General features: G+C 39.3%; 2 protein-coding genes across 3 annotated transcripts in view; both read right to left on the bottom strand.

The window, feature by feature from the left end:
- The window catches only part of LOC134227316 (solute carrier family 25 member 3-like), a 37,781-nt gene extending 35,736 nt beyond the window's left edge, over positions 1–2,045 (bottom strand). The window contains exon 1 of the mRNA XM_062708703.1: positions 1,864–2,045. The gene's annotated coding sequence lies outside the window, so the exon portion shown is untranslated. The remainder of the gene's footprint in view (positions 1–1,863) is intronic.
- Positions 2,046–2,658: 613 nt separating this feature from the next.
- Positions 2,659–16,096, bottom strand: part of LOC134227317 (solute carrier family 25 member 3-like) — a 61,688-nt gene continuing 48,250 nt past the window's right edge. Inside the window, exons 1-4 of one of the 2 annotated variants that reach the window (XM_062708705.1) lie at positions 15,827–15,985; positions 13,337–13,769; positions 3,243–3,583; positions 2,659–3,182 (exon numbers count right to left, since the gene is read on the bottom strand). In XM_062708705.1, coding sequence (XP_062564689.1) covers positions 2,837–3,182; positions 3,243–3,583; positions 13,337–13,705 — 1,056 coding nt within the window. In that variant the 5' untranslated portion in view covers positions 13,706–13,769; positions 15,827–15,985 and the 3' untranslated portion in view covers positions 2,659–2,836. Of the gene's footprint in view, positions 3,183–3,242; positions 3,584–13,336; positions 13,770–15,826; positions 15,986–16,096 lie in introns of those variants that run through there. The other variant, XM_062708706.1, reaches the window with a different exon arrangement.

Raw genomic sequence — 16,096 nt, 5'->3', positions numbered from 1 at the left:
AAATAAGCTGCCGAATTCTTAAAAAAGTTTATTTTTACTCGCCACATGGAAATCATCAAATTGTATCCCTTATGGTAACAGACCGTGGAGTTCAATCCAAATTTAATTATGAAATTACGATTTTAAGCTATCTTTTCAATATTCAATCAGAAGTGCTCTACGGGATTGAAAAGCTGTTTTTATGTTCGGTACCTTAACATGCACCTTGTACTTTTAGAATTTGACTGTGAATGATTGGATTCAATAATATTACTCTTGATGATAAACCTGAGACAATAATCGAGCTTAAAAACAAATTTAAGTTAAAGACATACTAAATTTGAATTATGTCATTCCTAACATTTGTCGTTTTCTCTGTATGTTTACATCTGTTTTCATCATTTACCGACTGAATTTTCACAAATTAATCGTATGTCTCGTTCGATTTCGATTATCTATCATATATAAGATACGATGCCGGTGAAACATACAAATTAAAGCATTTATTTTGCCCACAGGCATTGAATTGTTAAATAGCAATGTTCTTACCTCTCACTTGTTCGCCATTTTGACCAAAACATGGTTTAATTTCAAAACATTGAATGTTTAAGTAGCGGATGTTTATTATTATAAATATAATCATGAAAAAACAATATTAAAATACATTAATCGTGTTTATAATAAGAAATTTTATAGAAAAACATTAGCTGTACGCTCAATTTTGTCACATCTAATAGGCGTATTTTGAGATTATTTTCAAATAAATGAACTTTAGAGAAAAAATTTCAACCATTTTATGCACGCATACATTGAAGGAAGGGATGAATAATGAAATGCATTAAAAACAACCAAGCCAACAATTAAATTCCCTTTGGAATTTTCGAATATATTCATGTAATCCATGCTGTACGCTCAATTTTGAGAGTGACTGTAAATAACCATTGAAATCATTAACATTAAACGTATTTTCGGTTTGTTGTTTTGAAACAACATTGCGCATTTGATTTAAGGGATAAAAAAACAAAACTGATAGTCTTGATATTGATATTTGCATATCCGATTTTCCCTGGTAGGTACTGATGTACATGACGTTTCATCTGAAGATACACTTGATAAAACTCGTAGTCTAAATAGCTTATTAGCCTCATGAAACACGAAAGCTTAGAAATTTTGCAGTAAGTAACTGTAGAAGTGCCTAATGAGCACTAAGCTCCAAGACGGCAATGTGCTGGTGGGGGATGTCATGTCAACGAAGAAGCTCCATGAACCGGTTGTCTTTTTGATATATGATGACCATGACTGAAGTTTCTATCCGTTTCAAACCTATTTACACTACTGACTGGGGATGCCAGAGCAATCAAAGAAATTTCATCATAATCTAATCAATCAATTACCAGTCTTTACAGTGCCAACAAGTTTAAAATAGTAGTACATGAACCGTATAATATGTGCATTAAACTGATAAGAACGTAGAAAATGACGAATATAGTTGTTCCTCCGTCCTTGATACAGGAATGTCACGCACAATTTTACAATTTTTTTATAATTGTTGACTAATTTGTTTAAAAGATTATAAGAAACAATGTTTTCAAATTAGTTATCATTATTTCAATACACTACGACATTGCAAGGTAGGTAAAATATCAATTTTTGCGAATTTTCCTAGCCATTACATAATCGAGACTGACACCAGCCATTCCTTTATAGATCTGTCCATTCATTAATTTGACGAAGTATAACCAAATAGTATTTGCTATGCCAGTTCTTATCACTTCGGCATAATCCTAATCAACATCGTGTCACTAAAATCATCTCAAGGCAACAAAAAAAAGTTTCCTACAATCAATGAAGAAAATTCTGCGACCTCGTCCTGCTGTCCATTACCTTTTCTTGGCTCGGAGATCTTCTTCACCACACTCTTTTTGATCTGTCACACACGCACGGTACGGACTCACACGGGCAGCCAAACGGTGTGTCGGTTCGAAGCTTACTACGACCGAGCGCAACCAGACAGTAGCAAATTTTCCTCGGAGCACACAAGTTTTCCGTTTTCCACTGAGCAGGAGAAAAAGAGAATTATTCGATTACGTTGCTGTTCTAATGAAGTCCTATTATATTATGCGAGCGGACTGACACGAAAGAGCATAAAGACAACAAATCTCACGCTTTTACAGCTGTAGGGAAGCACGCGACGAGAGTTTAGTCGCGAGTTTTCTCTTCCCTCGCACTGGGTTGGGTGGGTGACAGCCAGATGACAAATTCGCGACTTTCTTCCGCACGCGGAGATGGCCTACTGCGGTTTTCCGCCACATGGGAAACAGCGGACGCCTCAGAGTGAAACAAATCTTGAAAAAAAACTACCGAATTTTTCTATGCTGATTTAAGTGTTATGTTCAAATATGATTTTTTTGTCAGCTTTTACATCCTACAGTAGGATAGGATCAGTTTTGGCAAATCCGAAGCATGCAAAAGTCAACACTTTGCGATAGCTGGATAGTACTTCAAATTGCACATTGTTCAAACCCAAATTTCTATTATCATATTTAAACACAACACTTAATTCATACTCACTTGATAACACGACAGGGCATATGTAGAAATTGAAGAAAAACTTGTACTTGTACGCCAGTAAGGGTGATTCTCAATTTTCAGCGAACATTCCAAAAGGCGTTGCATAGCTTCATTTTGATTTAAATACACTTTCCCGTATTTTTTATTACTTTGATCTTACAAAAGTCGAACTCCTGGTTCGAACAATACACGTTTTGCTTCACACACGTTTCACTGTACAGCTTCGACGACGTGGTTAAAACTTATTTCTTAATCACAATTTGTTTACAGCATTCACTACACAAACTTATTCGACTCCCAGCTTCTTCTTCAGCGACTCTGGCATCTCTGGTGGGGGTGGGCGGGGAATGTTCAGGGCAACTTTGACACCATCGTAGATGAACCACTGCAGGGCGGTCAGGGTACCGATCATGATGATACGCGGCGTCAGACCATTCCACATGCCCATGAAACCGAGCTTCTTGGCCACATCGATGGAGCTGGATCCCTTAGCCTGGTTCAGTTTGGATACGACGACATCGGCTGGATGAGACACAACGGCACAGAACACACCGGCGATGTAACCAGCGGCGAATGTGACCACCAGCTGTTCTCCCTTGGTGCAATCGGCACGTGGCTTCGGTACAACGTGTCTAGGGAAACACAATGATTGTATTGACAACAGAAAATCTAGAGGGGAAGTTAATACTCACTTGTACAACAGCTCGACGGTACGTTCGAAGCAGGCGAACTTCATCATGGTGTACGGGATCTGACGGCACCATAGCGGCACCAAACCCTTGTAGAAGGCGGCAATACCTTCCTCACCCATCATCTTGGGCATGGCTTGCCGCATGTTGTTGGCATAGCCGGGAGTGGTCTGAATTTTGACCTTAGCGGCCTCCAACGGCGACAGGGCGATGTCGGCGAAGAACTCAGCCGAGGCGGATGCACTCAGATACACCCAGGTGCGGTACAGGTAGGCATTCTCCTCGCCAATCATGTTGGCGTACTGGATTTTGAACACTTCATACAGACCGAATTTGAAGGCGCCCTGTAGTTGAATAAGAATAGTTTATGTTAGATTAGAAGGTTGATTGACGTTTGAGGTAAAAAGCTAGATGATTTATAGTTCATAATGCCGGTTCTTCAAGCCTCAGCCATAAAACAAATAATTTTAGATATAACAACCTAAATTAAGTGATTACGAAATTATGAGAAAACATGAATTTCCACCTAACCAACTTGTAACGAATATGTATTTCAAAAGTTATTTAGGTTGAAAAAAATGTGTTTTCCAGTTTCATTACTCCTCGTAATTCATAATGTAAAAATGATGCTTACTGATGCTACATTTCCTGTTGGCGATATTGCCCCATATGTGCGTCTTGCCCCACTTTCCCCTAATCGGAAAATATGCACGCATTTTTCATAGGCGGCGCGTTATATTTTACTCTACGATACCGAACCGACCCAAAGGTCAAATTTTATTAGATTTTTCTACCCCCATCCCCCTCTACACCACGCTTTTTTGTATACCTAGTCTACTGCCGTGAATCACAGATCTGTCCCATCTTTGCTGGGTTTCCAATTCATATGGGACAAATATGCGATTCACGGCAGTATAGGTACTGTCACAAAATATCGTCCATTTCCAAGTTATAGAGCCATTTGAAAAAATGAAAAAAGTCAAACAGAATACTGTTAGGAGGATATGTTCCACTATTAATATTCATTTATTTTCAATGCAAATTTCAATCCGCGCCAAATGCTACTTGTTGCGAGCAAATCGGATGAGTATAAGTGCCAAAAAAGTGTTTTTTCATATACGCTTATTAAAATTATAATATTTCGAACATAATTTTTGAACGCATTCACCGATTAGGCTCATTTTCCAAAGAAAACACTGGAATAAGATACTCCGGAGAATGTATCTTGCTTTGAGCGAATATGTGCAATTCTCCTGCACATATACACACCAATACACAGTGTAAAAATACATACACACAGACAGACATTATCTCAATTCGTCAAGATATGTCGATTGATATGCGACCGATGTTCCGATCCGGGAATGGGATCTCTTTGGGGCTCGATGGCAGTCAATTTGTAAATTACCACTACTACTAAGTGATATACTACTTCTTATAACTGGATGAGCTAACTGTGACCAATGTCTATGCTATTACCCGTGACTGAAAATCAATCCGTAAAATAAATTACAAATTTCGCATTCAAAACTCACTATTATTATTGTTATGTGCCCATCGTGGAACCTACAATAGAAAGTGTGTATGGAAATTGTACTTGGTAATCATTTCTTTGTGTCATACTTAAATCGGTCCAGTTGATGTTTGGTTTCGCGTGGACCGATGGGTCTTACTCCAGGGATTTCTTGGATGACCAAAATCATATGCTGTGAACGCATTTTATTCTTTGTACTACAAAAAGCATGAACCATATTTGAATCGAGCAAATTGATCTTTGGTTGCGCGTGTAGATTGAAAGGCCCTACCCCAGGTATGCTTTGGATAGTCAAGATCATATGCTGTGAACACATTCTATTCTTTGTACTACAGAGTGCATGTACCATGTGGTTGGGTTCTGCCAAACCGCAACAAGTACCACATTCTATTTTTTGCCCAACAGAGAGCTATTTAAAGCGGGAAAATTGGTCTTTGCTTACGCGTGTAGATCGAAGGCCTTATTCCAGGGATTTCTTTGATGATCGAGATCATATGCTGTAAACGCATTCTATTATTTGTACAACAGAGAAAATGTACCATATTTAAAGCGGGTAAATTCGTCTTTGATGGTAACGCTTGTAGATCGAAGGCCTTAACGCATTATATTTTTTTGTGTACAACATAGAGCGCGTACCATATTTAAATCGAGTTAATTGATCTTTGAATACGCGTGTAGATTGGAATGCCTTATTCGAGGGAATTCTTGAATAACCAAGATCGTATGCTGTGAACGCATTCTATTCTTTGTACCACAGAGATCATGTACCATATGTAAAAGGGACAAATTGGTCTTTAATTACGCGTTTAAATTGCAAGGCCTTATTCCAGGGATTTATTGGATAACCAAAATATTATGCTGGGAACGCAATCCAATTATTTGTACAACAGAGAGCATTCACCATATTTAAATCAGAGAAATTGATTTTTGGTTACCCGTGTAGATCGAAGGCCTTATTCCAGGGAATTCTTGGATAATCAAGATCATATGCTGTGAACGTATTCTATTCCTTGTACAACAAAGAGCATGTACTATATTTAAAGCGGGTAAATTGGGTTTTGGTAACGCGTGTAGATCGAAGGCCTAACCGCATTATGTTTTTTGTACAACAGAGAGCGTGTACCATATTTAAATCGAGTTAATTGATCTTTGGTTACGCGTGTAGATAGGAAGGCCTAATTCGAGGGAATTCTTGGATAACCAAGATCATATGCTGTGAACGCATTCTATTATTTGTACAACAGAGAGCATGTACCATATTTCAAGTGGGCAAATTGGTCTTTGGTAACTCGGGTAGATCGAAGGCCTTATTCCAGAGATTTCTTGGATGACCAAGATCATATGCTGTGAACGCATTCTATTCTTTCTACTATAGAGGGCATGAACCATTTTTGAATCGGGAAAATTGATCTTTGGTTACGTGTGTAGATTGGAAGGCCTTATTCCAGGGATTTCTTGGATGACCAAGATCATATGCTGTGAACGCATTCTATTCTTTGTGCAACAGAGAGCATTCACCATATTTAAATCGGGGAAATTGATCATTGGTTACCCGTGTCGATCAAAGGCCTTATTCCAATGATTTCTTGGATGACCGAGATCATATGCTGTGAACGCATTCTATTCTTTGTACAACTGAGAGCATGTACCAAATTTAAAGCGGGCAAATGCATCTTTGATAACGCGTGTAGATCGGAAATCGTTACTTCATGGATTCCTAGGATGACTAGAACCTATACTGTCTACAATATATTTCCTCTGTACCCCAAGGAGCGGGTATCATAATTAAATCAGCACTACAGATCTTTGTTCACGAGTGTAGTATTAAAGCTGTTTATTCCGGAAAATTCTTGAATAACTGGACGAACTATTTGTGACCTCTTGCACAATAATATTATTAGTCAACTACCACGTCGATTAATTTTGAAAGTCCTAAACTAGTTTGCATTTTGTTCCAGTTAAAAAAAAAAATCCCTGTGCAACCTCTTTTAGATCGCATAAAAAAGGTTTGGTTGTACTTCCATTCAGTAAAATGCATCAGTCTGTCAAACAACTAACACAAGAGCTAAACATGTACGTGGGTAGCGTTGCCATCAAATTTTCTTCTATGAAATTATTTCCCGTTTTTAATGTTGTACCAAATTTCGGTATACATGACGAGTTTGGATGAAAAAATGTATTTGGAAGACTTTACTTTTATTACGCTAGCGGAAAATAATTGAACAAACGAAGTTTATTGACTGCATGATGTTTTATCCGATGTGTAATATAAGATTATTCCAGTTTAAAGAGTCAGTTTGGCAACACGTTCTTAGACTGTAAACAAGGCGACGAAGGAAAAAATATATAATCTTTGAAGTTCGGAAAAAAGCTTATTTTAACGCTTTCCGGGAGTTTGTTTTTGAATAAGTTTTCAATTCAGTGAAACATATGCCATTAATTTAGTGCGTAGTGAAAACCAAAGGTGAGAAAGTGTAGTGCAAGTACTTGAAATGCATCGATTTTGATGACGATGCTACATGCGTTTGCTTGTAGTCACAAAACAGATAGACATCATAGAACAAACAGCAAAATTCAAAGTGAACTCTTTGTTTATCAACAATCAACGAACGGCCCTCCCGTGTATCCAAGGCGATAGAAAGAAACAGAAAAGCATGCGCTGCTGCTCTGCCTTATGCTCGTTCTTGAGTAAAGCTTGACTTCCACCGCTAGGTTCGCTAGCGTTTCAAAATCAGGGAATGACCACATTTCACGGCAAAGATGCCTATATGTTATGTGTTGTAGTGCAAGCTGTTGGATTTTCCTTCGCCACACGGATAAGGTAGGCAATGTTGTAAATATAGTGAACCGCAAAGCTTGTTTGAAAAGTTAATCAATAAAAATAATACCGGAATGTGATTAGAATGAGTGTAGATCATACTGTACACTTTTTTCTATCTCGCCAGGTGATAAGTTCGTTAATTAAATGATCATTCGCGGGTATTTAGTGAATTAGAATTTGATATGACGGGAATTAGCGCCATGGACGAATTAGCGCATGACCCTATCGCAATTTGAAAAGTTCACAACAATTACTTCACCACATTTGTTGCAGACAAAATGGAACGCAACATTGTCTTTATTCTCTGCTGATGAGGACAAACAGCATTGGGGTAACAATCGAAAAGAAAGAATTTGTGAACAAGCTATTTTGTTCTTCATTTTTATGATTTTTTCAGCAGACTACAAAGGTCACAAAGATTTTCAAAGCGGCGAGGCTGGCCCTAAACAAGGCCATCAAAGAGAGCAAGAAAGACGACTTCGACAGATTGTGCCAGAGCGCCAACTCGAACCCATGGGGAGACGCCTGGTGGTGATGTCCAAAACAAGAGGGGCACCAGCTCCTCCCGAGTGATGTCCAACGAGGCTGAAGACGAACATCGATGTACTATTCCCGCACCACGGCCCAACCCATTGGCCGCTAGCAGCGAGAATAGGAGCAGATAACGAAGAGGTGGCAAGGGTAACGGTGGAGGAGCTAATGACGGTGGCAAAGTTCCTCGACCCGAGTAAAGCACCTGGTCCGGACGGGATTCCGAACATAGCGTTAAAGGCAACCATAGTGACCAACACGGACATGTTCAGGTCAGGCATGCAGAGGTGCCTGGACGAGCGGACATTCCCGGATGTATGGAAGAGACAGAGATTGGTCCTGTAACCGAAACCGGGCAAGCCACTAGGAGACCCGTCAGCGTACAGACCAATCTGTCTAATAGACACGGTGGGGAAGTTACTGAAGAAGCTGATCCAAAACAGGCTGTTGCTATTCGTGGAGGAGGCGGGAGGACTATCGAGCGAGCAATTCGGCTTTCGGAGAGAACGGTGTACTCTGGGTGCCATCGAATCGGTGGTTGACACTGCAGAGGTCGCCATCGAATGCAAGCGACGCGGTATACGTTACTGTGCAGTAATAACACTCAATGTGCGGAATGCATTCAACAGTGCGTGCTGGAAGGAGTCGCAAACTCGTTGCTTCGACTGGGAGTGCAAGATTCTGGGAAGCTACTTCCAGAATCGAGTATCAATCTATGGGACAGACGAGGGCTTGGTTAGCGTCTCCATCACGGCAGGTGTCCCGCAGGTATCAACTTTGGGTCCATTACTGTGGAACGTGATTACGATGGTGTGCTGAGGTTGAAGCTCCCGCCAGGAGTCAAGTTAGTGGGATTCGCCGATGACGTTACCATGACCGTGTACGGAGAGTCCACCAAGGAGCTCGAATTGACTGAAACCTTTTCGATCAGGTTTCGGTATTAACAGGATTCTAGTAGAGGAATGGTTGCGCAGTAAGAAGCTACAGTTCGCGCAACATAAATCGGAGATGATAGTCGTAACCGGAAATCGGTGCAGGAGGGGACAATTAGAGTCGGTGACTGCGACATCACCTCCAAGAAATGTCTGAAACAAGTGGGGTGATGCTCGACGATAAGTTGAGCTTCAAAAGTCATGTCGACTACGTCTGCAAGTGCGCTGTGAAGGCAATAGCGGCACTATCGAGGATGATGGCGAATGGCTCTAGGGTGTGCGCAGGCTGCTTACAAGTAGTCAAGTACGAGACACTGAAGACGGCCTTACTGTTGAGGTCGAAATACGTATCTGTCAAGATACAATTAAGTGGTGGAATTCAATGGGATTGTATAAACTCGTCTTATGACAGGTGAAAACATTCCACTAAAAAGCTCAAAATAATTTTCTTATCGGTTAAAAGTTATTTTTGCAATTCCTGATCATAATACTTGGTTTACAGTTCGTCTTTGATTGATAAAACGGCCTACTTTTCCATACCAACGAAAAGGGTGATTTAATGACCATTATGCAACTCAAATGGGTTGCATAAATTTCAATATAGCACTCATTTTGGGTGCTGCATTAGGACAGTAGTTACATGACTGCATTTTGCTCAATTAGCTCTGCTGGTAGGCTACAAAGGTTCAGTTTCAATGGTTTCAATAGATCTTTAAACGAGGGAAATGCTTTGATTCTGTTAACTTCAAGTTTCAAGAGAGAACAAGTTTTGCTCCCGTGAACACCAGTTTGAAGTACTCGTGGATTACACATACACATACTGTATGAGTGCCTGCTGCTCCTGCTAAAACGCATTCGGGCGGCCGATGTTCGGCGAATTTGATAAATCCAATTCTGTAAAAAAAAAATTCCTTGAAGAGGGCATATATTTCAGTAAGATTCGCTAGAACCAGTGGCGTAGCCACGGGGGTGGTTTTGGACAAACCCCCCCCTAAAAACAAAATTTTTAGAAGAAATTTTTTTTTTCTTAAAATTTTTTTTTCAGAACATAAATTTATAATCCATAAGGGGTGGCCCATAAACCACGCTACATTTTCGAACCCCATCTTTTTTAATTCCTTAGTACAGAGGTTCCCAATTTTTTGGATATGCTAGGTGGGTCTAGCAGAATCCAATATTATTTGCAACCCACAAGGTGCAAAATTAATTGATTTTCAGAAATTTAATAAGAAGTGAGTTATATTGATCGAATCATAATAAATTACTTTATATTCCTTCAATGATTGGATTTGGATTGGGTTTAGATTGGATTGGATTTAGATTTGGATTGAATTTCAAACGATTTGGATTAGTTTAGTATTGGATTGAATTTGGATAGGGTTTGGATCAGCTTTGAATTGGATTAGATTTGGATCTGAATTGGATTAGATTTTGATTGGATATAGATTGGATCAGATTTAGATTGAATTTGGATCTGATTTGAATTGGATTTGTATATGATTTGACTGGATTCTGATTTGCTTTGGTTTGAATTTGGTTTAGATACGGATTGGATTTCGAATAGATTTTTCAATTGAATTTATATTGTTTTTGGATTGGACATGGATTTTGACGACCAGCACAGTTCAGCATTCATATTTTCACCTGTTTTGGATACCTAAAGAAGGCTATATACTTCTAAAAATTTGTTGTTCTTTAGTCATTCGTTTATTAGTATTCCAAATCTTATCATTACTTATAAGATTCAAATCTAAAAGCTGGTATACATTTTTAGGACAAAAAAGGGACTCAAGTATGAATATAGAGTTGTCTTTTGCGGCACATCAATGTTTATCAAAAAACCCAGGAAAATTGCTCACGTAATAAGTGTACGACCCCTAAGTAGATCCACCTGATTTGGTTAGAACTCATAGTATTCACCTGCAAGTTTTCACTTTTTCTCGGTCACTTGGCGCGGAATGACCCAAATAAGATTTACTAAAGCTGCCATATCTCAGCAACGGCGCATTTTACTTTGTATCGATAAGTGTTTCCGACTGGAAAAAGTCTGTTAAGCTCGAATCCGTTGAGAAATCGAAGAAAAAAATATACGTATTTTGAGAAAAATGCTTTTTTATTATTTTGTGAAAAAAATAATATAGTTGGCAACACTGCTCAGCATTTAAAGTATTTTTTCTTAAAACTTCATCAAATTTCAAGCGGAAAACTGGTATTAAAGTTTCTTGTAGCTTTATCATGGGCTAAGATATCGATATTTGAAAACAGCATGTTTTTAAAAATCTCCAAAAACAGGGAGGGGTTTTTGGTCGAAGGGGCGGTTTAATCACCATGGTCGTATGGTTATTCAAAATAATGGACCAAAATTAATATGTGCTAGGTATTTTTCATTATTTTTTAATTGGTAAATTGCACGTACTCGATCACTTAGCGCGGAATGACCCATAAGTCGTTGTTTGAGTTTATCTTTGATTGTAAAAAAAACATAAACTTTTGGAAAACGCAAGTGTTGCAAGTCACCCCGTTTGCCGGTACTTAGTATACAAGAAAGGAAAAATATCCTTGAAATTTCAAAAGAACTACCCTTAAAAACAGGGTCACCAGACAGCCTTACGAGCAAAGGCGTAGGATTACCAATCCGGATATTTTCAGGTGGGAAACATTCTCGACACCCTGGACATAGTGTATCCATTGTACTTGCCACACAAGATAGCAATGGTGGGCATAGAAAAGCTGTGGACTATACAACAGTAAAGCACATGTGGAGATTGGACAAATCAAGCATCCGAAAGATATTCAATTTGCAAAAAAGAGCTAACCGCGGTGGAGGTTGGTACTCGGATTCTGATAGCTTTTCCGCAAACGGGACCTTTAAGTGTCTTGTTGTGTAGGGGTTATCACGCCTATCTAGGAGGTTGAGCGTTCGAGTCCATCCAAGACACGTGAATTCTTTTTCGCAAATTTAATATCAATTTGTCCATTTCGAACTGTGCACATGCACAGCCAGGATAATTATCATAGAAACGCTTTCAATTAATAACTGATAAAATGTTAGCCAGTTAAAATGTAGAGCCATAGAAGAAGACCGTTTTACCGTTGGAAAATCATCATATTTTCAGTTGCAAATTTAGAAGAAGCTTTGAATATTTTTTCGTTAAAATTCGAAGTTTTGCAGGTAAATTTAAAAGAGTTTAAACACCGTCTCAGCGACGAAAAGTTTACGACAAACGTGGTAGACATTGAGACATGTAGATTTGAATTTGAATATCTCAAATTTGTTAGTGTTTTCCACATAACATTTTTATATTATTCAAATACAAGCAATTTTATTTAAATGCTATTTTCTGTGCTCATTAAAATAATGTCCTCGGTTGGCTGTAAACTACTTCAACATGTTTGAATTTTATTGAAAATGATATACTAATATGTCTAACATTAAGCTACTTTCAGTTGAATGAGGAAAGCAATGTTTACAAAAAAATTCTAATTAGTCCGATCAATAGCCTTATTCGGGATACTAAAAGAAATAATCAAAACTGGAAAAAACTGCTGCGCATAGTTTACGTAACCATCTAGTAGGAACCTACCCGCTCCAGTGTTTATCGCATCGCTACTAATATAATGGCAAATAGCGGAATGGAGGTAATGAAAAATTTCAAGGCCAGTTTAATCTAGACAGATTACGTACCACCAGCTTCAACAACAGCTCAGTTGTCTTCACTCATACATCGATGTTACCGGCGTAAAACTTCCCAGTCCCAGAAATACTACTGAGTTCCTTGAACAAGTTGTACGCAATACATATAACAGTTAATAACTGTTACTATTTAAGCATATACAAGCAGGTAGTGGTATTTACTGAGAACATATTTGAATCTTGTTGATCTAAGCGTCGCCAGCAGCATATAACAAAAATCACGCTTTTCCATTGACAGCACGGAAAGATAGCTTTGCGATAATTGACTGCATGATGCGCCACGAAGCTATCAATGACGGAGCGCATGATGAATACGGTTCAGACATCATCATGTGATTCGCGACACCCACGAAAAGAAAATCATAAAAAAATTATCTTTGTCAGCTGATCTAAGATAGCCATGGTAGTAAGATAAAATTTCAATGAGTGTTTCTTCTGATATGTAACTTGATGCAAACCGTGGCTTCTATGATCTATGTTATTAGGTATTCAACTTGATTATCCCGCAATCGACGATTTGCACTTCAATATCGAGTAAAATGAGAGTTCACTGCACCAAAACCTAATCACGTGACGACTACTCACCTGTGCCGAGTATCCGAAGAAAGTCGGAGCCCATCCCTTGGCAAGACCGCGGGCACCCTCTTCGGCGACGGTGACCTTAAAGCCATGGAACAGATTCTTGTACTTGGCGGCATCGACCTGCAGACGGCACTTGACCAAATCTAGCGGCACAACGGCGGTGTGCGTCAGACCACAGGACAGAATACCACCCACGGCACACAGTCCGAAAAACTCGTTCGAACCGAATTCGACCTCCTTGGTAGAGGCAGCCTGGATGGTGCGCCCACTCGAGGGCACCAGCGACTTTTGCTCACTGGATTCGCACTGGGCCCGGCTGAATGGGGCCTTGAAGGGCGAGTTACGCGCGGCGTCCAACAGGGCGGAGAACATTGTGTTGCGTTGTGGCTGAGTGCTGGACAATGACTGACTCGGTACGGACTGTGTATCACACGAGCTGCGGAATGGCGTGCGGTAGACGGAGGGCGATGAATTCGGGCGAGCGCATTCGTTCGTTGTTGAATCGATACGATGATGGTGATGGTGTAGTTGCAATAGAATGGAGAAAATTAAAATTAATTTTGTAGAAAGATACTAACAACAGGGTAATATTGTGGTCTACTTTTTAATGTTACACTTTTTTTTAAACATTTTGTTGACTCTACAAAAAAATCGAAGACCTTCTTCTTCTTATTTAGATTACATCTCCCACTGAGATATTACCGCCGCGCATCTCAACCAGTACTTCCACAGTTATTAACTGCGAGGTTAGATTTCTACGAGAAGCTAAAGCAATGATACTTTTATGCCTAGAGAAGTCGAGAAAATTTCCAATCCGAAAATTTCCTAGACTTGCCTGGAATCGAATCCAGACACCTCTTCATGTTATTGATTTGTAGCTGCGCATCTAACCGCACGGCTAAGGAAGGCCCCGACAAGGCCCAGACTAAGAAACCAGATTAACACATAGAAATAGAGGAGCCTCCCATATGTAATGAGAGAGGTCAAAATAGCACTTTAGAGAGATAGATAACATTATTAAGTGCACATTTACCTTTGTTTATTTCAATGTACATATTGCACAGGCATGGACAATATTAAAGCTATTCCAAAAGAAATTATTTGGGTTGAAAATTTATTTTACTTCTCTGGATATATTGTAAGTAACTCATGATTAACAAGACGCAAAAGACGGTTATTTTGGGCTCTTACCTCATGAAGCTGTGAGGCGGTAGATTCCCAGGGATTCTAGTAGGAGATGCCATGCGAGCAAATAAAGAAAAAAACTGTGTTCAATCTCAAGCATAACATTCTTTTTATAATAAATGCTTTGGGTTTTCACCGAGTTTAAGGAATGATCTCCAAAAAATCTGATAAGGATAAAATGAAACCTACCAAAGCCTACTGTAAAATTCGTTGGTAAGGAAATGCATTTTTCATTATGACAGTCTGAAGGTATGCACTTAAAAACAATAATTTAAATTTCATCTAATACAAGTGAAAAGATTTCGGTTCTAAAGAGCGTCGCAATCCTACTGATAAGATAACAAGCTCTGACGACTGCAAAGTATATATGTATGCAGCTAAAAGCCCAGGCAGTGTTCAAAAACTGATTACATAAAAGCGAAAAAAGACTTTGGAACACGGGATCCTGCCATGTAAACTACCTCAACATACATGGAATGCTTTGTCATGCTAATTAAATTAAATTTAAATTTAAAGTCTGTTTCATTTTGAGCATGTTTACCGCGCCAGCATATAGATGCATTGCACCACGCATCTGTCTCACCCAGTGGCGTAGCCAGAAAATTGGTCTGGGGGGGGTTTTCTGAACATTTTTTTTTTCGAAAAAAAAATTTCTTCTAAAAATGATGTCTCTGGGGGGGGTTTTATGCCCAAAACCACCCCCCTGGCTACGCCACTGGTCTCACCACGTGGCAGCAATCCTATGTACATCAGAGTACATAAAGCCATACTTGAATATAGGACATCTTATGCACCACCAGGATTTGAAATATCGATTTTTAGCGGAACAAAATTTGTTATGTAACAGAACAAAATTTGCCAAGGTCGCTACACCGATCAGCAGCACTGAACCAATATCCACCCCAGCTCGGCAGATGGAAGCGTGCAATGGAAATTTATAATGACCTCACTCACTCACTAATACGGTAAGGGATGGTGGATCTCTGCTATTTGATATGTTCGTAAATTTGATGGATTAATCTTCCATTACAAGTTATTTATCAGTTTATCTGCAATTTTATGCTGTTAAAGAAGCTAATGGTGCTGAGCTGTGATACACAGATCCGGCTTTATTCCGTGAATGTACATTCTATCATTTGCAAGTGTACACGTTGTAGATTTGCATAGAATTTTGATCATGTTTCTTCCCCAAACATCCCACTTCGGCGATGAAATATCCTTGTTTTTATCATCATTACCACCTGGCGACTTAGCAATGAAATGAATGCACTAAAAATAACAAGCACTGCACTAAATTATTGAATTTACCTGGCACTGTGTGAAAACGACTGCGGACTCAAAGATACTGTGAGCGTAAAAGGAACAATTTCAAGCGGTTCGGCTTGTGGGCTGGCGAGGCTGCTGATTCAACCACTTGACCAACGAACACACTGATACGACAAAAAGCAGTTTTCCATGCTTGTGTTGATTTGGATTGTTCTGTGTGTTGATAATACTGGAATGGAACGAAGAACTGGAAGGTACTCACAAACTCATAACCGCATCTGAGTGACGAGTGTTGTCATTTTCTCCAGTTGA

Source organism: Armigeres subalbatus, chromosome 3 (genome assembly GCF_024139115.2).
Source record: "Armigeres subalbatus isolate Guangzhou_Male chromosome 3, GZ_Asu_2, whole genome shotgun sequence".
NCBI lineage: Eukaryota > Metazoa > Arthropoda > Insecta > Diptera > Culicidae > Armigeres > Armigeres subalbatus.
Note: the sequence above shows the minus strand (reverse complement) of the source record. Positions and strands in the feature narration are given on the sequence as shown.